At 39.8% G+C, this 21,338-nt stretch overlaps 1 protein-coding gene across 29 annotated transcripts in view; it reads left to right on the forward strand.

The window, feature by feature from the left end:
- R3HDM1 (R3H domain containing 1) overlaps positions 1-21,338 on the forward strand; it is a 198,406-nt gene that overhangs the window by 144,997 nt on the left and 32,071 nt on the right. For all 29 annotated transcript variants that reach the window (XM_063630995.1, XM_055262002.2, XM_055261992.1 and 26 more), the window contains 2 exons: positions 1,782-1,936; positions 6,577-6,728. In XM_063630995.1, the coding sequence (XP_063487065.1) occupies positions 1,782-1,936; positions 6,577-6,728 (307 nt within the window). The remainder of the gene's footprint in view (positions 1-1,781; positions 1,937-6,576; positions 6,729-21,338) is intronic.

Here is a 21,338-nt window from a genome sequence, read left to right on the forward strand (position 1 = left end):
AGTAGTTCTGCCATAGAAATAACATCATTTTACAAAAACCCTTCACTGTTAAGGGATTCACTGTAACTGAATTTTTACTTTGGTTTTGGTTTTTTTTCTGTGTTTTTGGTTTTTTGTTTGTTTGGTTGGTTGGTTTTGTTTGTATGTTTTTTGAGACAGGGTCTTGCGCTGTCGCTTAGGCTGGAGTGCAGTGGCGCTATCTTGTATTTTTTTGTGGAGACAAGATTTGGCCATGTTGCCCAGGCTGGTCTCAAACTCCTGAGCTTACCCACCTCCATCCACCCAATCCATCCTTCTCCCAAAGTGCTGGGATTATAGGTGTAAGCCACCACACCTGGCCAAGATTTTTAGTTTCTTAATTTTAATGTGTTGCTTTGTTACTGGATATACTTTGTAGTTATATTTTTAGAGAAGATAGGTGCTAGATTTTATTCAATTATTTGGTCCTTGAGCAGAATTATTAAGACTACCAGACAACTACAGTGATGCTGCTGTCTATAATCAATACTTGAAATTGCCATTTCTGTTGCTTTAGGAATTAGTGAGGATGTAAATGAAAACTGATAATAAAATGTATTTATGGTGTTATCAGGGAAACAATTTCATTGCCCTTTAGCTGTTAAAGTCTGTATAGGTGGTGTTCTAGTTCAGTTCATCTTTGTAAAAACATTTCAATACTCTGAAGCTAGATGATTATTTTTATCTAGTTCTTTAAAAAATAAAAAGAAGGGAGGGGGGAGGGACAGCATTAGGAGATATACCTAATGCTAAACGACGAGTTAATGGGTGCAGCAAGACAACATGGCACATGGATACATATGTAACAAACCTGCCCATTGTGCACATGCACCCTAAAACCTAAAGTATAATAATAATAATAAATAAATAAATAAAAAATAAAAAGAACTTTGTGGGTAGCATCTAGTAATTTACATGAGTCTTTAGCTAATTAGTATACCTAAAAGAGTCCTCTTAGGATCAGGAGACAAAATACAATTCGCATTCACTACTTAGAGCTTATCATTGTAGATTCTTGTTAAGTAAATAAGTTTACTTGATAAAAGTAAATTTGTGCACTTAACTTACCACTTAAATTACCAACAGTCAGTTTAGGTGTTTGTTTTGTGACCTTGAGCAGATTACTTGATTTGTTTAATGATCTGTCAAGTGACCTTAATCATACAATGAAGAAATAATCTAAAAAATTACGGTGTAACTCCATTTGCCTGTCTTTGACACTTTCAAAAGTGGTTCTCTCCCCTGCCTTTTCTTTTTTAATCCCCAGCAGGGACAGTTTCATGGAAATGGAACCTCTGCAGATGCATAGAGCCCCATGCTTGTGTTAATATTCTGTTGTTACCAACTTGAAATTCTTAATAGTTTTTTGTTTGTTTATTTGTTTTAACAAAGGGCCCTACATATTTTCCATTTACTCTGGGCTCATGTTATATAGCAACTCCTGGTCCTGAGAAACTAGTTGTCATAATAGATTGTAATATGCCCTGAATAGTAATTGTCTTATGTTATCTAAGTGTGTGACCCTATAATCTTTGCAATTGTAGAAGAAATCTTTGTAGGCAGATTTTATTTCAGTATATTTTAGTGAGGGATTGTAGGTAACTGGGGCTAAAATGTTATTTCATAATACATGGTTTTAGGGGCTTACCATTTAATAAAAATTTTATGATTTTAGAGCATAAAAGTACTTGCTTAAATTTCTTTTTAAATCTTACTAGATGAAATGAATTCAGAGCAGGATTTAACTCATTGTGCCATTACAGGTTATCAAGTAATACCCAACCAGCAGCAAAACTACCAAGGAATAGTTGGAGTTCAGCAACCCCAGAGTCAGAGCCTAGTCAGTGGCCAACCCAACAGCATTGGAAACCAGATTCAAGGAGTGGTCATCCCCTATACTTCAGTGCCAACATATCAGGTATATTGTCTCTTTTATGTACTTTGGGTAGAGATGATTTTGAATAAATTAAGTGCACAACTACAATACATCTTCTATGCTCTCCTTTTAATACAGGAAAAACACTTCTGTAATATACAACTTTATCATCTTAAGAGTTTTATTAGTCGTAGAAGCTTGGTTTTATCCTCATTTTATTGCATTATTCTTTTATTAATGTTTAGGATCTGAAAAACATTGATATTGGCAAGTAAATATTGTCTGGCATTGTCTTATGTTTCCAGCAATATAGGTAGATGAGCAAATGTCTTATTCTATTCCTCAGCTCTTTAGAAAGTCCTCATTGCTGGGAGAGAGCAATAGGAGGGAAAATAGAGGTTGGTGGTAGGTATTTGAAATAGTGAGATGCAGTATAGACCATGAATCTGTAGTTATAGAATAGGAAAGTATGTGCAGTTTCCTGTCCGGTGACTGATTTTTTCCTTCCTCTCCATCCCAAAAAGTGATGATATGTCTCATATTTTAAAATGTTATAGATTTTAGGCCAGGCACAGTGGCTCACACCTGTAATCCCAGCATTTCGAGAGGCCTAGGCAGGCAGATTACTTGAGATCAAGAGTTCGAGGTCAGCCTGGCCAACATGGTGAAACCCTGTTTCTACCAAAAACACAAAAAATAGCTAGGCAAGGTGGTGGGGCCTATAATTCCAGCTACTTAGGAGGCTGAGGCAGGAGAACTGGTTAAACCCGGGAAGTGGAAGTTGCAGTGAGTCACCACTGCACTCCAGCCTGGGCAACAGGCAGCCTCCATCTCAAAAATAAAAACAAAATGTTATAGATTTTAATTTGTAGTTCTAAATACCTATTATTTCATGAATAAGCACGTCTTCAATATAATACGACACATTTTTCAAAAATTTGTTTTACCTTCCTTTGTCTTTATGGAGTAACTTGCAAGAGGGTTTATTTTATTAGCCTCATTGTTTTTCATAGCTGAGTCTGATTTTAAGAACTCCAGGCCAGGGCCAGCTGCGGTGGCTCATGCCTGTAATCCTAGCACTTTGAGAGGCCAAGGCGGGTAGATCACTTGAGGTCAAGAGTTCAAGACCATCCTGTCCAACATAGTGAAACCCCATTTCTATGAAAAATACAAAAATTAGCCAGTCATGGTGGCAGGCATCTGTAATGTCAGCTACTCAGAAGGCTGAAGCAGGAGAATCACTTGAACCCGGGAGGCGAAGGTTGCAGTGAGCTGAGATTGTGCCACTGCATTCCGGGCTAGGTGACAAAGAGAGACTCTGTCACAAAAAAAGAGAGAACTCCAAAGACCACTTTCATTCATCTCAACAAGGAGAGAATAGCCTAGTTGGGAAGATAAAATACACGTATTTTATATATTTTATCTGAACACATGTAAACAAATTGGTGATAGTGTACAGATTAGTAACTGAGAGGATCATGAAATACAGCAACGAACAGGTTAAGGACTTGATCTGAAGCCTTCAGGGAAGTTAGAAACCTTTAGCTCTTCAAAGAAAATGATGGGCATAAATTGGTTAAGATGATGTTCTGAGAATGAAGAAGAGTATAAGCAAAGGTGCAAGCATATTCCATATAATTTCAGAAAATTGAAATTAAAGTGTGAAATGTGAGATTGTCAAACGTTGTTGAGCACCAAGTGTGTATCCAGTTTTGAGAACCCTTGACCATAGAACACATCTACAAAAGAAAGATACTTCATGAAAACTGGGTTTTCCATCTTCATTTTCTCTCACATCCCCCATGCTTCTGACCTCTTATCCTCCATCCTTGAGCCTAGGCACATGAGCCTGCCCTTTGTCTGTTTCCCCATAGTTAAGCATTAAACAGGATTGGCACCAAGCCTGAAGCCTTCTCTTCTCAAAGACTTTGATTATACTATCTAATCCAATACAGAGTTCAGCATATAAGATCTGCCCTTAATCTTTGGGGGCTTACATCTAGTAAGAGAAATGTCATTTTTCAACAAATTACAGCCTAATTAGTATAGTTTTTTTTTTTTAATTAGCTGGATATTGAAAATATTCCAGAGCTAAGGTAGTGGTCATAATTTTTACACCATACATTTTTACATTTTAACATTATTTTCTCATTGTATTTAATGTAATTCTCACATTGGCTGAATGATTGTAGGAAGTATTGCTCTGGCCAGCAATCAATAATAGTCATCTGCTTTAAAGTATGGCTCCTACTACATTTGGTAAACAAGCTAGGTGGTGATAAACTGTCATCTAAAACATAAGCCAGAAAAGTCATCTGTCCTACACCTCCTGAGCCAGAGGGCATGGGTTTGAATTCTGACTGTCCCTCCAGTGTATTCTATGCCTGTACACTGTCTAGTAGTGGTCAGTCGCTCGCTCTCTCTCACTCGCTCTCTCTCCCCCTCCCTTCCTCCCTCCCTCCTTCTCTTTGTTTTTGAGATAGAGTCTTGCTCTGTCACCCAGGCCGGAGTGCAGTGGCGCGATCTTGGCTCACTACAACCTCTGCCTCCCAGGCTGAAGCGATTCTCATGCTTCAGCCTCCCGAGTAGCTGGGCTTACAGGCGCATGCCACCACACCTGGCTAATTTTTGTATTTTTAGTAGAGACGGTGTTTCACCATGTTGGCCAGGCTGGTCTGGAACTCCTGACCTCAAGTGATCTACCCTCCTTGGCCTCCCAAAGTGCTGGGATTACAGGCATGAGCCACTGCACCCGGCCAGTCATTACCTTTTAAATCATAGAGCCAGGTATAGAGAACAGTGAAGTGATTGTAGAACTGACTTTCTGGAGCCACAGGGTTTGAATTCTGACTTTCCTACTTACTAATCTAAGGTCTTACAGCTAGTAAGTGAGAAAGTCAGAATTCAAACTCATGCCCTCTATTTACCCATCTATAAAATAGATGATAAAAGTACCTTCAGGCCTGGTGCAGTGGCTTATGCCTGTAACCCCAGCACTGTAGGAGGCCGAGGCAGGCAGATCACCTGAAGTCAGGAGTTTGAGACCAGCCTGGCCAACATGGTGAAACCCCATCTCTACTCAACCTTCTTAGGTTGTTCAGAAGCCTTAATGAGATAATACACATAAAGCACTTAGAACAGAACTTAAAACATGGCAAGAAGTACCCAATAATGTTAACCCTCCCTATCATTACTATTACTAACGTCATCATCATCATCATCAGTGGTTATAGTGGTTATACTGGCTTTTTTTTTTTTTTTTTTTTTTTTTTGGAGACAGAGTCTTACTCTGTCGCACAAGCTAGAGTGCAGTGGCCCAATCTCAACTCACTGCAGCCTCCAGCTTCTGGTTCAAGCAATTCTTGTGCCTCAGCCTCCTGAGTAACTGGGACTACAGGCATGCGCCACCACTCCCGGCTAATTTTTGTATTTTAGCAGAGACGGGGTTTCACCATGTTGTCCAGGCTGCTCTCGAACTCCTGAGCTCAGGCAATCTGCCCACCTCGGCCTCCCAAACTGCTGGGATTATAGGTGTGAGCCACTGTGCCCAGCCCAGCTTTTTTTTTTTTTTTTTTTTTTTTTTTTTTTTTTTTTTTAAATAAAGATCCTTCAGGCCATTGAATATATATTGGCTTTATTTAACAAAATTACTGTAATCCAACTCTAATATTGTGGTACATTTGTAAATTAAGAACCCTTTATGCCTGTGTTGTTTCTATCTTAGAAACTGAAGAAACTAGAGAGTGGCAATACAGAATTGTGTTCGTGCAATCTCATTTAGATGATATAGAAAACAGAACTGAAAGATACACTGTTTACTGAATGCCTACTATACTAGATCCTTTAGTTGTGCTATCTCATAATGGAAATAATACCTCCTTTATAATGGAGGTGGTGTTTCCATTTCTTCTGATAAGAAGCTAAGGAGCCTCAGAATAGTCACTTACCCAATATCACTTAGATAGACGGCTGATATCACATGTAGGTACTTTAAACTCCAAAGCTCTCACTTTTTCTGACCCATTGCACCTCACTGCCATCTTGCCTGATTTTTACTTAGTTCTACCTGAGGTAAACTGTGTTACTCTTTCTATACCAAATGGCCATCCTTATGTGGAAAGTTTCTTTTTCATAATTTAACCTTTTCATAATTTAATGCATCCAGCCTACAGTACATACATTTACAAATGCTAGCCAGAAGCAATAGCTGACATAGAAATAAAGCGGTAGTGCTGTGACTAACAGGAAAGCCTGCTGGCAGTGTTAGCTTATTTCTGATTGCTCATGCTTTAAAAGTTTATGGAGGCTGCTGGGTATGGTGGTTCACGCCTGTAATCCCAGCAATTTGGGAAGCCAAGGTGGGCGGATCACTTGAGGTCAGGAGTTCGAGACCAGCCTGACCAACATGGTGAAACCCCACCTCTACTAAAAATACAAAAATTAGCCGGGCATGGTAGCGCATGCCTGTAGTTCCAACTACTCAGGAGGCTGAGGCGGGAGAATTGCTTCAACCCAGGAGGCAGAGGTTGCAGTGAGCCAAGATTGCACCACTACACTCCAGCCTGGGCAACAGAGCAAGATTTCGTCTCGAAAAAAATAAAGTTTATGGAGATTGAAAACGTAAACATTTGCAAGGCTTTGAAAAAAACCTTTTTCTCTTGAAATTGTCTTTCAAATTTTAGGTTTCACTGCCTCAAGGTTCTCAAGGAATTCCCCATCAGACTTATCAACAGCCTGTTATGTTCCCTAATCAGTCTAATCAAGGATCGATGCCCACAACGGGAATGCCTGTTTACTATAGTGTCATTCCACCTGGTCAACAAAATAATTTAAGGTGAGTATGACTGAGTAACCTAATCTTCCAGCTTCTCATTGTTTACCAGGATTATGGTGTGTTGCTAGTTTTAAAGTTGACTAAGGGGCATTACTTGAGAACATTCTCTAATGTAGAATAGAAAAAAACTATAATACCATATACTTTTTAAAATATTTCTTTCGGCTAGGTACAGTGGCTCATGCCTGTAATCCCAGCACTTTGGGAGGCCAAGGCTGGTGGATCACCTGAGGTCAGGCGTTCGAAACCAGCCTGGCCAACATGGTGAAACCCCATCTCTACTAATAATACAAAAGTTAGCTGGGTGAGGTGGCGTACGCCTGTAATTGCAACTGCTCGGCGTATGCCTGTAATTGCAACTGCTCGGGAGGCTGAGGCAGGAGAATCTTTTGAACCCAGGAGGCAGAGGTTGTAGTGAGCCAAGATTTGCGCCATTGCACTCCAGCCTGGGCAACAAGAGTGAACTTCTGTCTCCAAAAAAATATATATGTATATTTCTTTCAGTAAAATCAGTACAAGGAAAGCAGTCCATGCAAAAACTAAAGACAAGTCAAATCTCTCTTGTGCCTAAAAATTAGGCCAATCTTCTGTTACTCACACAAATGGAGTAACAGTTGGAGTGTAATATTTAAGGTTTTTATAGGGGTCTGGAAAAATTGTATTTCCCGTGTATAATTTTAGCAGTGAAATATCTTGGTGGAATATTTCAGGCTTTGGGAAGCTCATTTTTCATCATTAAGGGAGGGAAGGCATATAAGAGAAGTAAATGATAGTAGTTCTACATTAAAGCAAGTCATGAAGTATTCCATCAGCAGAAATGTCTCTGACAAGCCATGTGTTGAAAATACTAATCTTTCATTGAATTGGGTCCCTTTAGTTCATCGTTCAGAATGTATTACCAAACCATTCATTTATTCTCATGGCATCCATGTGTTACCAACCAAGTCCATTCTGCCTGCGTATAGCAAGCCAATCACTGTGACAATGGGTTTTGCAAAAGAGAAAATATTTTATTCACAAGGCTGCTTGTGAAAGGAGATGGGAGAACAAATCTCAAATCTGCCTCTGAAAATAGGGCTTGTGGGTACTTATGGAATAGAAAGTAGGGTGGTCTAAAGTGTGAGAAAATGTGATTGATGGGTGGGAAAGGTGATTGGCAGGTTGGAAAGATGAGGTAATTGGGGTTTCTGCACAAGCATAATCAAGCTACATGGTTCTTCATAGGACATGTGTGCAGAAAATGGCGTTAGCATGATCTGAAGTGGAGTTTTAGGCCCTCTGACACCAAAAGGTCACTCTCTGGGCACCTGTGCAGGCCTAGTTGAAGGGTTCGTGATCTCAACCAGCTTGGACTGGACATGAGCTGCCCCCTGGATCCTGAAAAACAGCTTTAAATACCTGTTATATAGTTACCCACAGTCAGAAATGTTATCTATAAGGAAAACAGTGGGAGTTTAGTTATATATTGCTTGGCCACATGACTTGCTAGTGGGAGTTTTTTTTTTTTTTTTTTTTGAGACAGAGTCTCGCTCTGTTGCCCGGGCTGGAGTGCAGTGGCGCAATCTCGGCTCACTGCAAGCTCTGCCTCCCGGGTTCACGCCATTCTCCTGCCTCAGCCTCCGAGTAGCTGGGACTACAGGCGCCCGCCACCGCGCCCGGCTAATTTTTTTGTATTTTTTAGTAGAGACGGGGTTTCACCGTGGTCTCGATCTCCTGACCTCGTGATCCACCCGCCTCGGCCTCCCAAAGTGCTGGGATTACAAGCGTGAGCCACCGCGCCCGGCCCGGGAGTTTTAAGATTAGCTAAAAGTAATCGATTAAAAGCAAGCAAAGCCAGTTAAGTTTGGCAGGCTGATTAGGTTAGCCCTCTGTTTCACCTGGGAGGTTGCCAGAGGGGCAGCTGTTCTCCTTTAAAGAATGGGGATCTAAGTTACTATCATTTATAAGAGGTTGTTAGGCCAGGGGTGGTGGCTCACGCCTGTAATCCCAGCACTTTGGGAGGCCAAGGCAGGTGGGTCACCTAAGGTCAGGAGTTCAAGACCAGCCTGGCCAACATGGTGAAACCCCGTCTCTACTAAAAATACAAAAAATTAGCCAGGTATGGTGGTGGGCACCTGTAGTCCCAGCTACTCAGGAGGCTGAGGCAGGAGAATCGCTTGAACCTGGGAGGCAGAGGTTGCAGTGAGCCGAGATTGCACCATTGCACTCCAGCCTGGACAACAAGAGCAAAACTCTGACACAAAAAATAAATAAGTTGTCATTCAGTTATAGTTACAGATGGCATGTGGGGGTAGAGAAGGGATTGACATACTTTGTTGCACTGGAAAAGGGGGGCTTGGTTCTGAGTTTATCAGAACTCACCCTCCCCCAAGAGGAACTCGTATATTTTCCCTCTCCTTCCATCTTGATGGCTGCCAGTGTTTCAGTACATGATGGAAGAGGCCCAGGCTTTTTTTTTTTTTTTTTCGAGACAGAGTCTAACTCTGTTGCCCAGGCTGGAGTGCAGTGGTGCAAGCTCTGCTCACTGCACCCTCTGCCTCCCGGGTTCAGGCAGTTCTCCTGCCTCTGCCTCCTAAGTATCTGGGATTACAGGTATGTGCTACCATGCCCCACTAATTTTTTTTTGTTTTTTTAATAGAGATTGGGTTTCACCATGTTGGCCAGCCTGGTCTCAAACTCCTGATCTCAAGTTATCTGCCTGCCTAGACCTCCCAAAGTGCTGGGATTACAGGTGTGAACCACCGTGCCCGGCCTGGCCCAAGCTTTTTAAATGGCAAATTAGTTGTGAATCTCTCAGGCAACCTTGCAATTTTATATCATACTGAATCCCAGCTCTTTTGAGGCAAAACTGCTACACAATGAAAATAGAAATATGTACTTGGTTAAATTTCCCGTTTGTTGTATGAGTTTAAATTTTATAAATAAGGAAAAAATACTCCAAATCTGAGTTTTTTACCCTGATAAATCTAAGTTTGGGATCTAGAATGCCAATTCAGTTTCCAAACTGTCAGTTAGAGGCAGAAATCTGTGCTAAAGTAGGGTGAAATAAGGCGTGAGAAAATTGATGAATTATCTACTTTTTGAACCAAAGTTTAATTTTTTATTTATCAGAGAATATTACCAATGTCATCATTTCTATGTGGGGCAGAGGCTGAGAGATGGGTATTAATTTACCTTTGTAGGCCTGCATACTGGGAAGAGGGGCTTTCATGAGGGAAGGATATCAAGCCTGTAAGAACCTGTATAAGATGGCATAGGCTTTCACACTTTTTCACGTTTGTTATACTTGTCAGTCCCTTGAAACAAAAAAGATTGTGTGTGCTTGACTTGTGAGAGAGCTTGCCATAAGAGAGTGGATACAGGTGAGAGAGCATAATTATGTTCCTGCCTCTATAGTGAGCCTTATTTTAAGCATAAGGGCAGAATCCAAAAGCTGTCAAGTGGGCGCTGATGACTACACTTTGGAAAGATCCTTGGTTTTAGTCCCTGGGCCTGCTTCACAAAGAAAATAAAATATTTTTAAGAGCTAGCCTTGGCCCGAGGGATAGCCTGCAGCACAGAAATTAAAAGATAGATGAGATTCTCCAACAACCTCCAATGTGAATCTTGATTAAAAGTCTTTCGTGTTGGGCATGGTGGCTCATGCCTGTAATCCCAGCACTTTGGGAGGCTGAGGCGGGTGGATCACTTGAGGTCAGGAGTTCAAGACCAGCCTGGCCAACATGGTGAAACCTCAGCTCTACTAAAAATACAAAAAATAGCCAGGCATGGTGGCGAGCACCTGTAATCCCAGCTACTTGGAAGGCTGAGGCAGGATAATCGCTTGAACCTGGGAGGCAGAGTTTGCAGTGAGCTCAGATTGCACCACAGCACTTCAGCCTGGGCAACAGAGGGAAACTGCCTCAACAAAATAAAAAAAAGTCTTTGGAATTACCCATAGCTTGGAGCTGTGACCCAAATGAGGCAGATAAACTTGAAATAAGGTAGGTGTAAGCTAACAGTAGTGATTGGTCACCATGTGACAAACTAGCATTGATCTGTTCCAAGTATAGAGTACCAATGTGAGAAATTGAATGGGTTGTACATGAAGCAGGGAATGTGTATTCTGTCAGACTTATCTTGGTGCATTTTGGACCAGTTACTTGGTAGGAAATCAAGTCATGTACAGAATTAATTAAAGATCTCTGACCGGCTGCAGTGGCTCACGCCTGTAATCCCAGCAGTTTGGGAGGCCAAGGCAGGCAGATCACTTGAGGTCAGGAGTTTGAGACCAGCCTAGCCAACATGTTGAAACCCTGTCTCCACTAAAAATACAAAAATTAGCCAGGCGCAGTGGTGGGTGCCTGTAATCCCAGCTACTCGGAAGGCTGAGGCAGGAGAATTGCTTGAACCTGGGAGGTTGAGGTTGTAGTGAGCCGAGATCGTGCCACTGCACTCCAGCCTGGGCAGCAGAGTGTAAGACCCCATCACAAAAAAAAAAAAAAAAAAAAAAAAAAAAAAAAAACAGAAACAGAATTCATTAAAGATCTCTTTGGGTGAAAAAAAATTCGTAATTAACTGATTAATTTTTTAAAACAGCAGCATTCTTTACAGAAAATGTCATTTCTGCTGCTGGGCAATATTTAGTAGACAGATCACCATAATATTTCAAGTTTACTTGGAACCATCCCTTAAAAAGTCAACTACTGGTAATTTTTGGTAATCAGATAGTTGAATTACCATCTAAGGGCTAATGAATAGAGGCAATTCAGAAATCTAGACTTAGTGGCTTATATAAATTATATTTTATCCTACATATTTCAGTATATTTACATGAAAAGCAGGGTTGATCTAATTACTGAAGCACCAGCTGGGTGTGGCGGCCGGGCAACAGAGTGATACTCTGTCTCATAAATAAATACATACATACATACATACATACTCAAGCACCTGGCACAGTGCCTAGCATAGAGTCAGAGCTTGGTAAATCTATACTGAATGAACATATTTGTTGTTGTTGTTGTTGTTGTTGTTGTTGTTGTTGTTGAGACGGAGTCTCACTCTGTTGCCCAGGCTGGAGTGCAGTGACGCGATCTCGGCTCACTGCAAGCTTCACCTCCCAGGTTCACGCCATTCTCCTGTCTCAGCCTCCCGAGTAGCTGGGACTATAGGCGCCCGCCACTACGCCCAGCTAATTTTTGTATTTTTAGTAGAGATGGGGTTTCACCGTGTTAGCCAGGATGGTCTCGATCTCCTGACCTCGTGATCCGCCCACGTTGGCCTCCCAAAGTGCTGGGATTACAGGCGTTGAGCCACTGCTCCCGGCCGAACATACTTCTTAAATGTCAAAGGCCAGCCTGCACATGCGCATATGTACATAGATGTCATTAACTGTTGGACTCAATTTTATTTTGTTTTTGTAACCTCTCTATGCTTTTTAAATTTTTCATCAATAATTTTTAAAATTACAAAACAAATAATGCTGTTAATATAAGTGAAGTAATACAGAGGTGTGTAAAGGGAAAGGTAATCATCATGCCCTACTCCACCCCCCATCCCCAGGTAACCAGCATTCACAGGCTAAGGTATGTTCTGTCACATTGGCCTCCTGGCTACACAAACAATACAGGCATAAATACTCATATATAGGAATTGGGTGGTGAGTTTTAGTGAAATACACATTCTCTTGCATTTTTTTTCTTTTTCCATTTTATTCTGTTTTTGAGGTGTCTCACTCTGTTACCCAGGCTGGAGGGCAGAGGCATGATCATGGCTTACTGCAACCTTCTCCTCCCAGGCTCAAGCGATCCTTCCACTTCAGCCTCCTAAGTAGCTGGGACCACAGGCACTCACCACCACACTCAGCTAATTGTTTATATTTTTGGTAGAGATGGGGTCTCACTATGTTGCCCAAGCTGGTCTCGAACTCCAAGGCTCAAGCAGTCCTCACACCTCTACCTCCCAAAGTGCTAGGGTTACAAGCATGAGCAATTGTGCCCGGCCTGCATTTTTTTTTATAATAATATATCAGGAACATCAGATTAGTAAATACTAGTGTAAAACATCCTTTTTTGTTTTTCTAATTTCTTGACAAACATAATTTTATATAAATAAGATTATGTCATCCTGGCAGTTTTTTATTGTCCTAACCTGCTTCTCTCTCCCTACCCTACCACTGGACCATTTCACACACACACACACACACGCTAGTTAACCCGTGTTTCTCTCCTGGTTTCTGTCCTTCTTTCCTCACTTTTCTCCTTGTGCTTATTCATATACTAACACAGATATGGTACGGTAACATGAACAAAATAGCACACATACACACACTCAAATTGAGTTTATAAATAGTTTTAAATATAAAATGTGTACAACTTGGTTTTGGTTTCTTGTAGGAGCACATCATGTCTGACATGTGATGGGAGAATCCATTCACATTTAATATTACAACTGATATACCGAACTTTTTTCCGCCAGCTTGTATTTGTCTATTTCACCACACTGTACTTGTAACTGATGACTGATTGGTTAATCTTCTGCTGTTTTCTCACATATTTATATGAGAAATTTCTCTAAATACGTGCTATATTCATTGAGACTCTTCATCATGGAATCCCACTGATCTGATACCAGGGAATATGCTGGTCTAATAAGCTAATTTTTCAGATAACTAAAACTCATGCCTTTAAACATTAGTTGTTAGGTGGCATGATATGGTTAGAAAAATGGGCTTTGGAATCATAAAAACCTGTCTTCAAGCCAGTGTGACCTTGGACAAGTTATTTATTTGTACTTTTTTCTCATTTGTAAGACAGAAATAATACCTTACAGGACTGGTGGAAGGAATTACATGTCTAGAACTTTGTATATGGAAACTGCAAATTTTCCAACTGTATATCTGATATGCAAAATATTAAAGAAATCCTACAATTCAGAAAAAAAAAAAAAAAGGTTAAGGACTTGAATAGAAATTTATCCAGAGAAGACATACAAATGGCAAACAGGCCAGTGAAAGGATGCTTGATATCACTAATCATTAGAGGAATGCAAATCACAACCATAATGAGATATCACCTCACACCTGTTAAAATGGCTATTATCAAAAAAATCAAAAGCTAATAAGTATTGGTAAGGATGTGGAAAAAAGGAAACCCTTGTAACAGTGTTGTTGAGAATATAAAATGGTGTAGCTGCTATGGAAAACAGTACAGAGATACCTAAAAAAAATAAAAATAGAACTATCATTTGATCCAGCAATTCCAAATACTTCTAGATATTTATGCAGAAGAATTGAAATCAGTATCTTGAAGAGAGATTTACACCTCCATGTTCATTGCAGCATTATTCACAATAGCCAAGATGTGGAAACAACCTAAATGTCAATTGGTGTATGAGTGGATAAAGAAAATACGGGTATGGCTCATTCCTGTGATCCCAACACTTTTTGAGGCCAAGGCATGAGGATGGCTCGAGCCCAGGAGTTTGAGACCAGTCTGCGCAATATAGGGAGATCCCATTTCTACAAAAAATTTAAAAAGTAGCTGGGTGTAGTGACAAATACCTGTGAAGCTAGTCTACTCAGGAAGCTGAGTTGTGGGAAGATAACTTGAACCTGGGAGGTCAAGGCTATAGTGAGCCATGATTACGCCACTGTATTCCAGGTTGGGCGACAGAGCCAGACCCTCTCTCAAAAAAGAAAAAAAGGTTATATATGTACTGTAATGGAACATTATTTAGCCTTTAAAGATGGAAATCCTGCCATATGTAACAATGTTGATGAACCTTGAGGACATTATGTTGAGTAAAATAAGCCAATCACAGAAGGACAAATACTGCCTTATTCCACAGTATGACCTCTAAAATAGTCAAACTTGGCTGGGCGCAGTGGCTCACACCTGTAATCCCAGCACTTTGGGAGGCGAAGACAGGTGGATCACCTGAGGTCAGGAGTGTACACCAGCCTGGCCAACATGGTGAAACTTCATCTCTACTAAAAATACCAAAAACTAGCCAGGCATGGTGGTGCCAGTAGTCTCAGCTACTCAGGAGGCTGCGGCACGAGAATCACTTGAACCTGGGAGGCAGAGGTTGCAGTGAGCCGAGATAGTGCCAGTGCACTCTAGCCTAGGCAACAGGGCAAAATTCTGTCTCAAAAAATACATAAAATAAAATAGTCAAACTTGTAGAAGCAGAGAGTAGAATGGTCATTGCCAGGGGCTGGAGGAAGGGGGAGGTGGAGAGTTACTCTTCAGTGGATATAACATTTCTTTTATGCAAGATGAATGAACTCTGGAAATCTGCTATACTACATTTTGCCTATAGTCATACTGTGTTATACACTTGAAATTTTATTGAAAGGGTAGCTCCCGTGTTTAAAACAAACAAAAAAAGAAAAACAGTTATGGTGTCTTTGCGGGATTTGTGACATCCGTTTTAATAGTTCACATGTCTTTAGCACTTAACCTGTTTCTAAGCTCTGTTCCAGATCATTGTAATGAGTGAATACTTCTCCAAAAAGCAAGTATGAAAGCTTGAAGAAACCATACAGAATCATTAGTTTATCCTTAAAGCAACAAATATTTTTATTTTGGCTGTTATTCCCAATTAGACTAAATGTAGTAAGATGTGAATTTTTTTAGTGTGACTTTTTTCCTGATTAATATGTTTTCTGTGTAACATGAATCTACGTCATTGTTCTTTTCTGGCTCGTCAAACCAATACTTTTTCAAAGACACTACCTTTTTGGGTTTAAGAAAAGTTATCTTTTTGTTTACCTCACTGAATTTGAAGTCTACATTTTTACAAGAACACTCAGCGGAGAAATGAAAAATAAATCACATTAATTTTAAGTTACATAAAGAAAAATATGTGTAGTAGGTTCTCAATATTTGTAGACTTTCTATTTGCAAATTTGCCTATTTGCTGAAATTATTTGTAATCCCTAAATTGATACTCATTGTACTTTCTTTTTCATTTGTGGACATGTTCAGTGTGGCAAAAAAGTTTGAGTCATCAGGCAAGCACATTCCCATCTGAGGTCAAACAAGGCACATGCTGCCTCCCTGTTTCAGTTCTTCTATTATAAACAATTGTCCTTTTCAGTCTATTTAGTGCCACGTTGTTCACACTTTTTTGGTTTTTGTTTGAAATGGCTCCCAAACAATGCTGATTTTCTGTCTTGTGTTACTCAGCACAAGAAAGCTCTGCTGTGTGTTCAAGCATGAGTTGGTACTGGCCATCAGTTCAGTGTTAATGAATCAACAATACAGTACATCCAGAAAAAGAGGAAATTCACAGATGTATATGTGAGGCCCCTCTAGAAAGTCCTAAAGTAACATCCGAAATACATGACAAAGTTATGAAAAAGATGGAAAGGCAGCTGGATTGTTGGATTCATGAGATGATGAACGAGTTTATCTTCCTGTTTTGGGGGATTTTTTTTCCTTTCTCTTGGCTTCTCAATATGATAACCAAGTTTTTTTTAAAAAGCAGACTGGACAGCGTTGTTGTGAAACTGAAAGCCAAAGAAATTCATGATCATGTTACCCAGGGTCAGGAAAATGGTAAACACTTCTCAAATAGTGTTTTGTTATCAAGAAATACTGCGAAGGGCCAAGGACGGTGGCTCATGGCTGTGATCCCAGCACTTTGGGAGGCCGAGGCAGGTGGATCACTTGAGACCAAGAGTTGGGGACCAGCCTGGCCAACATGGTGAAACATCGTCTCTACTAAAAATATAAAAATTAGCCAGGTGTGGTGGCGGGCACCTGTAATCCCAGCTACTCAAGAGGCTGAGGTAGGAGAATCACTTGAACCCAGGAGGCAGAGGTTGCTGTGAGCCGAGATGGTGCCACTGCGCTCCATCCTGGGTGACAGAGCGAGACTCCCTCTCAAAAAGAAGTACTGCAGAGTTTTTACATTTCTAGAATCTCATTTGTCTTCACGGTGTCCTTCTAAAAAGGATAAGTATGTATTTGTTTTTATTTTACATGTAGACACTGTGAAATTTCAACCCTATATGTCTTGATTTAATTGGTCTGGCCCTGATCTTAAGCCTGAGCAACATTATTTTTTAATGTCCTCCAGGTGATTCTAGTGGGCGCCAAGAAATGAAACCCTCTGGCCTACACTAACCAGCCCTTCAGTCTGGTTTTTATTCATGCCTTCAGCTGTCCACAAGTAGCTATAGCCCAGTAAAACTTTACACATCAGCAGAAAAGTCATGATATCTGTCACTGTTTATTAGTAGATTTTCATCTGAAATCCAGTGTCCTGACATAAAACTATAAATTACTACATATCAACAAGTTTATAAATTTCTAGATCTTAGATGGAAAGTGTATCTTAAACTCTAGGTTACAGGGTCTTGATCCATACAGTCTTACTATGTTTTAGATGCTAAATGGACTGTAGTAGCCTTCATTTTATTACAAGATTGTAAGGAATAAGATTCCTGTAAGAACATAAAGTGAGTCTTTGTTTTGAAAAATGTCTTACTTAGCTTGGGTTGCTTAGCAAAATCGTTTTCTTACAGAGGTTCCTTGTGTAGAAAGGTAGAACTTGAATTATTATGTCTACTTTCAGCTCAAACTTTCAGTTCACTGAGGCAACTTTGTGTTTGGATTGGATTGTGTTGTTACTTATCATTACGAAGATTGAGCACAGCCTGATATAAGTCAACATGTACTGTCACTTTAAGCAAGCAAAGTACTAGTCAGGGACACTAATTTTACAACTCATGAGATTTTTCTCAGTCGTTAGCGTGGAGAGAAAATTAGTTTGATACCAGCAGTCTTCAAAAGTGGGCAAGTGAGTTGGATATCTTCAAAATGCTCTCATTTTTCCTGGTTTTTCTCCTATTTTGCCTTTCATTTTCGCTATTTTTATCTTGAAATTCAAAACGATAATACCTTTTTCTTTGATCTGTATCCTCAAAGGGGTAGCATACAGAGAGGAACTTGAAAAGACTGTAGCCTTTTTTTAAGAACCTTTAAAAAATGTTTCACAGAATCTTTATGAAATTATGAAAAAGAAAACCTACTTTCAAGTCTTTTTCCCTTTTTTCTGTCCACAGTCTGTTTTTCCTCATTTTTGTATCCTAGTATTTCTCTAGTGTCCCTTTTGTCCTACTTGTGATACCTCTCGTATTCACTTTATTTCTCCTAGGCTTCTAGTTTTACATTTTCAGTTTTTTGTTTGCTTCAGCTATCCTTTGAAATAATTGTTGATAATAAGTCTGTCAATCTGAACTATATCTTTTGGTAAAGTTTTACTTCTCTCATTATTAAAAATGAAGTTACTAACATTTAGCTTAGAGAAATAAAATATAATAAGAAATAAGATTTTGATTTTGAAAGATAAGTTCAAGAAATGTGCTGCACAAGACTTTGTCTACAGATAAATATTATATTATACACTTCAAACTCTGTGAGGATAGATCTTGTGTTAAGTGTTTTTACACCAAGAAAAATATTTTTTAAACTGAGCAAACCAATATACTCTACAGCATATCTGCACTGATAACCTATGTATGATTTTGTAGCACTAACAGAATAGATGAAGAAAGATACTGTTGAAGGAATAAAATGCAAAAGAAAAAAGTTACTTTCACTGCTAAAACATTGCCTTTTCAGAACATTCATTTCTTCTTTAGTGGATATAAAAGGGGTTATTTTTTGGGTTTTTTTTTTGGTTTTTTGTTTTTTGTTTTTTACCATTTTTGTAGGCATGTGTGTATTAGCAAAATTTATTAGTAAATTGTTTTATTCACCAAAAAATGTTAAAGGAGAAGGGAAAAGGGTGCTGTAGCTATTTCATTTTTGTGAACTCACCAAAATGAGTGATAATAGTAATACTTTGGATTTAAATTGTTTAAGTAGGTACCTTTAAGGAATAGGAGAGGCAACACTTCATGAAAAAACCTCTTTATCCATAATTGATCACACCGAGTATTTGTGGTGCTTCCTCAGCCTCTCAATGAGTTTCTGTTGTTGAAAAATACTTCTTTTATGTCTGTATTTTGTCTATTAAAACAGTCTTTCCTCTGTGTACCTTGTTTAGGTCTTTCTGGTTAAACCTACATAGTCATTGTAGAAAATTTGAAAATATTTGAAATTTCAAGTGTTTGATGACAAATCAACTACAATCTTAGCACCCAGAAATGATCACTGATAAATTTTGATGTACCTCACCAAAGTCATTTTTCAATGTGCATACATATATATGAACTATGTTAGCAATCAAATTTTTTAACATTTTATTTTATACTTTATAAAAACTCCATTATTAATTTTTCTTTTAGGCTGGGCATGGTGGCTCATGCTTGTAATCCCAGCACTTTGGGAGGCCAGGGTGAGTGGATCGCTTGAGCTCAGGAGTTCAAGACCAGCCTAGGCAACATAGCAAAACCCCATCTCTGCAAAAAATACAAAAATTAGCTGGGCGTGGTGGTGCATACTTGTGGTCACAGCTACTCAGGAGGCTGAGGTGGGATGAGCCCAGGAGATTGAGGCTGCAGTGAGCTGAGATCACACCACTTCACTCCAACAGAGAGAACCCCTGCCTCCAAAAAAAACAGAAGTAAAGAAATTTTCTTTTTAAATTAAATATATAAGCTGGATATGGTGGTGGGCCCCTGTAATTCTAGCTACTTGGGAGGCTAAAGCAGGAGAATAGCTTGAACCTGGGAGGCAGAAGCTGCAGTGGGTCGAGATTGTGCCACCGCACTCCAGCCTGGGCAACAAAACAAGACTCTGTCTCAAAAATATATAAATAAACCATATATAAATATCTGAAGTTAAATAGTAAAATTCTACCTCCATTGCTCTTTCTGGAAAGCAGTCACTATACACCAATATAATCACTATTTAGAGTTTTTGCTTGTTGCTTTGTTTTTTTATTTTGAGGTGGAGTCTCACTCTGTAGCCCAGGCTGGAGGGCAGTGGTGCGATCTCAGCACACTGAGCAACCTCTGCCCTCCAGGTTCAAGTGATTCTCCTGCCTCAGACTCCCAAGTAGCTGAGACTACAGGCTGCCGCCACTACACCTGGCTGATTTTTGTGTTTTTAGTGTAGGCGGGGTTCACCATGTTGGCCAGGCATGTCTCGAACTCCTGAACCTCACTCAAGTGATCTGCCCGCCCTGGCCTCCCAAAGTGCTGGAATTACCGGCAAGAGCCACCACACCCAGCCATTTTTTCTAAGGTGGAGATCAGTGTTGTTTTTATTTGTGTCACGTGGAGTCTTTATGAATCTTTTATTCTGCAGCTTGCTTGTCTTATTAAACATTATGCTTAGCCGGGTGCAGTGGCTCACGTCTGTAATCCCAGCACTTTGGGAGGCCAAGGTGGGTGGATCACCTGAGGTCAGGAGTTTGCCAACAGGGCAAAACCCTAAAAAATACAAACATTAGCTGGGCGTGGTGGCACATGCCTGTATTCTCAGCTACTCAGGAGGCTGAAACAGGAGAATCACTTGAACCCAGGAGGCAGAGGTTGCAGTGAGCCAGGATCACGCCATTGCACTCCAGCCTGGGCCAAAGAGCAAGACTCCGTCTCAAAAAAAAATAAACATTATGCCCAAACTTTTTTCCATAGAGCATCTGAATTTTAGGTTAGGATAGAAAGAAATTAGTTTGAGACTCTTTAAAAAAGACCAAAAATTAGCCCAGTAGCAGTCTTTGAAGTGAACTTGAAGTGGAAAGAACCCCCAGACAGAAGGATATCGTGTTACGTGCATCAAGTAGTGGCATCCTCAGCTGTGGTAGTGGCAGTAGGAGGGGGATTAATCTGGGGTGCACGTTGAAAGAAGAAACAAATATCTTATGTTAAGTGAGGATTAAGGAAAGATTTGAGATATCTTAGTGGGTAATGCCCCACTAGCAGCAGTACGTGTTGGGAATGAAAATCAGTGTAACTGTTATTTGGGTATCGTTTACTTTAACATACCTACCAGATCTAAGGTCGGCAAACTTTTTCTGAAACAGGCCAAATAGGAAATATTTGAGGCTTTGTAAGCCAAAATACAGAATTGTGGATTCTATTTAGGTATTTATATAACAAGGGGAAAAATAAGTTTCCATAAATTTTTATTGCTAAAATTCAAAATATAATAATGAGCACAATGGATTTACTTTGGGTGGCAGATAATATTTTACTTAATTGGGGTTCAAAGTTAGTGTTCTTTGTCATCAAGTTGATTTCAGGTGTTCATCTGTAAAAACCATTCTTAGCTTGCAGGCAATACAGAAGCAAGCAGTGGTCTGGGTTTTGCCTATAGGCCATAGTTTGCCAACTCCTGTACTAGACAGTTGATAGCCAGCAAAAAAAATAGACCAAGAGGCAGTGGTCACAAATGAAGACCAACAACTTAGGAAAAAAGAATGTGGAAGCCAACATACAAGGAGATGTCAAAGGTTAATAGTCAGATGTTGTGGGGGGTGAGGAAGGAAGAGAGTTGAAGACCATTAAAGGGAATAAAAAACACTGGATGTGACCAGAAGAGGTCATTTATAACCTTTGAGATAGTATGTGGGAAAGTAAAAAGGACTCTTTAGAAAAAAATAAAAGTTTAGATGGTTCATGAAGTATCATGGACAAAAGGTCATAGTATTTACTCAAAAAGAGGAAAGATG

The sequence above is a fragment of the Symphalangus syndactylus genome, chromosome 22 (assembly GCF_028878055.3).
Source record: "Symphalangus syndactylus isolate Jambi chromosome 22, NHGRI_mSymSyn1-v2.1_pri, whole genome shotgun sequence".
Taxonomy (NCBI): Eukaryota; Metazoa; Chordata; class Mammalia; order Primates; family Hylobatidae; genus Symphalangus; species Symphalangus syndactylus.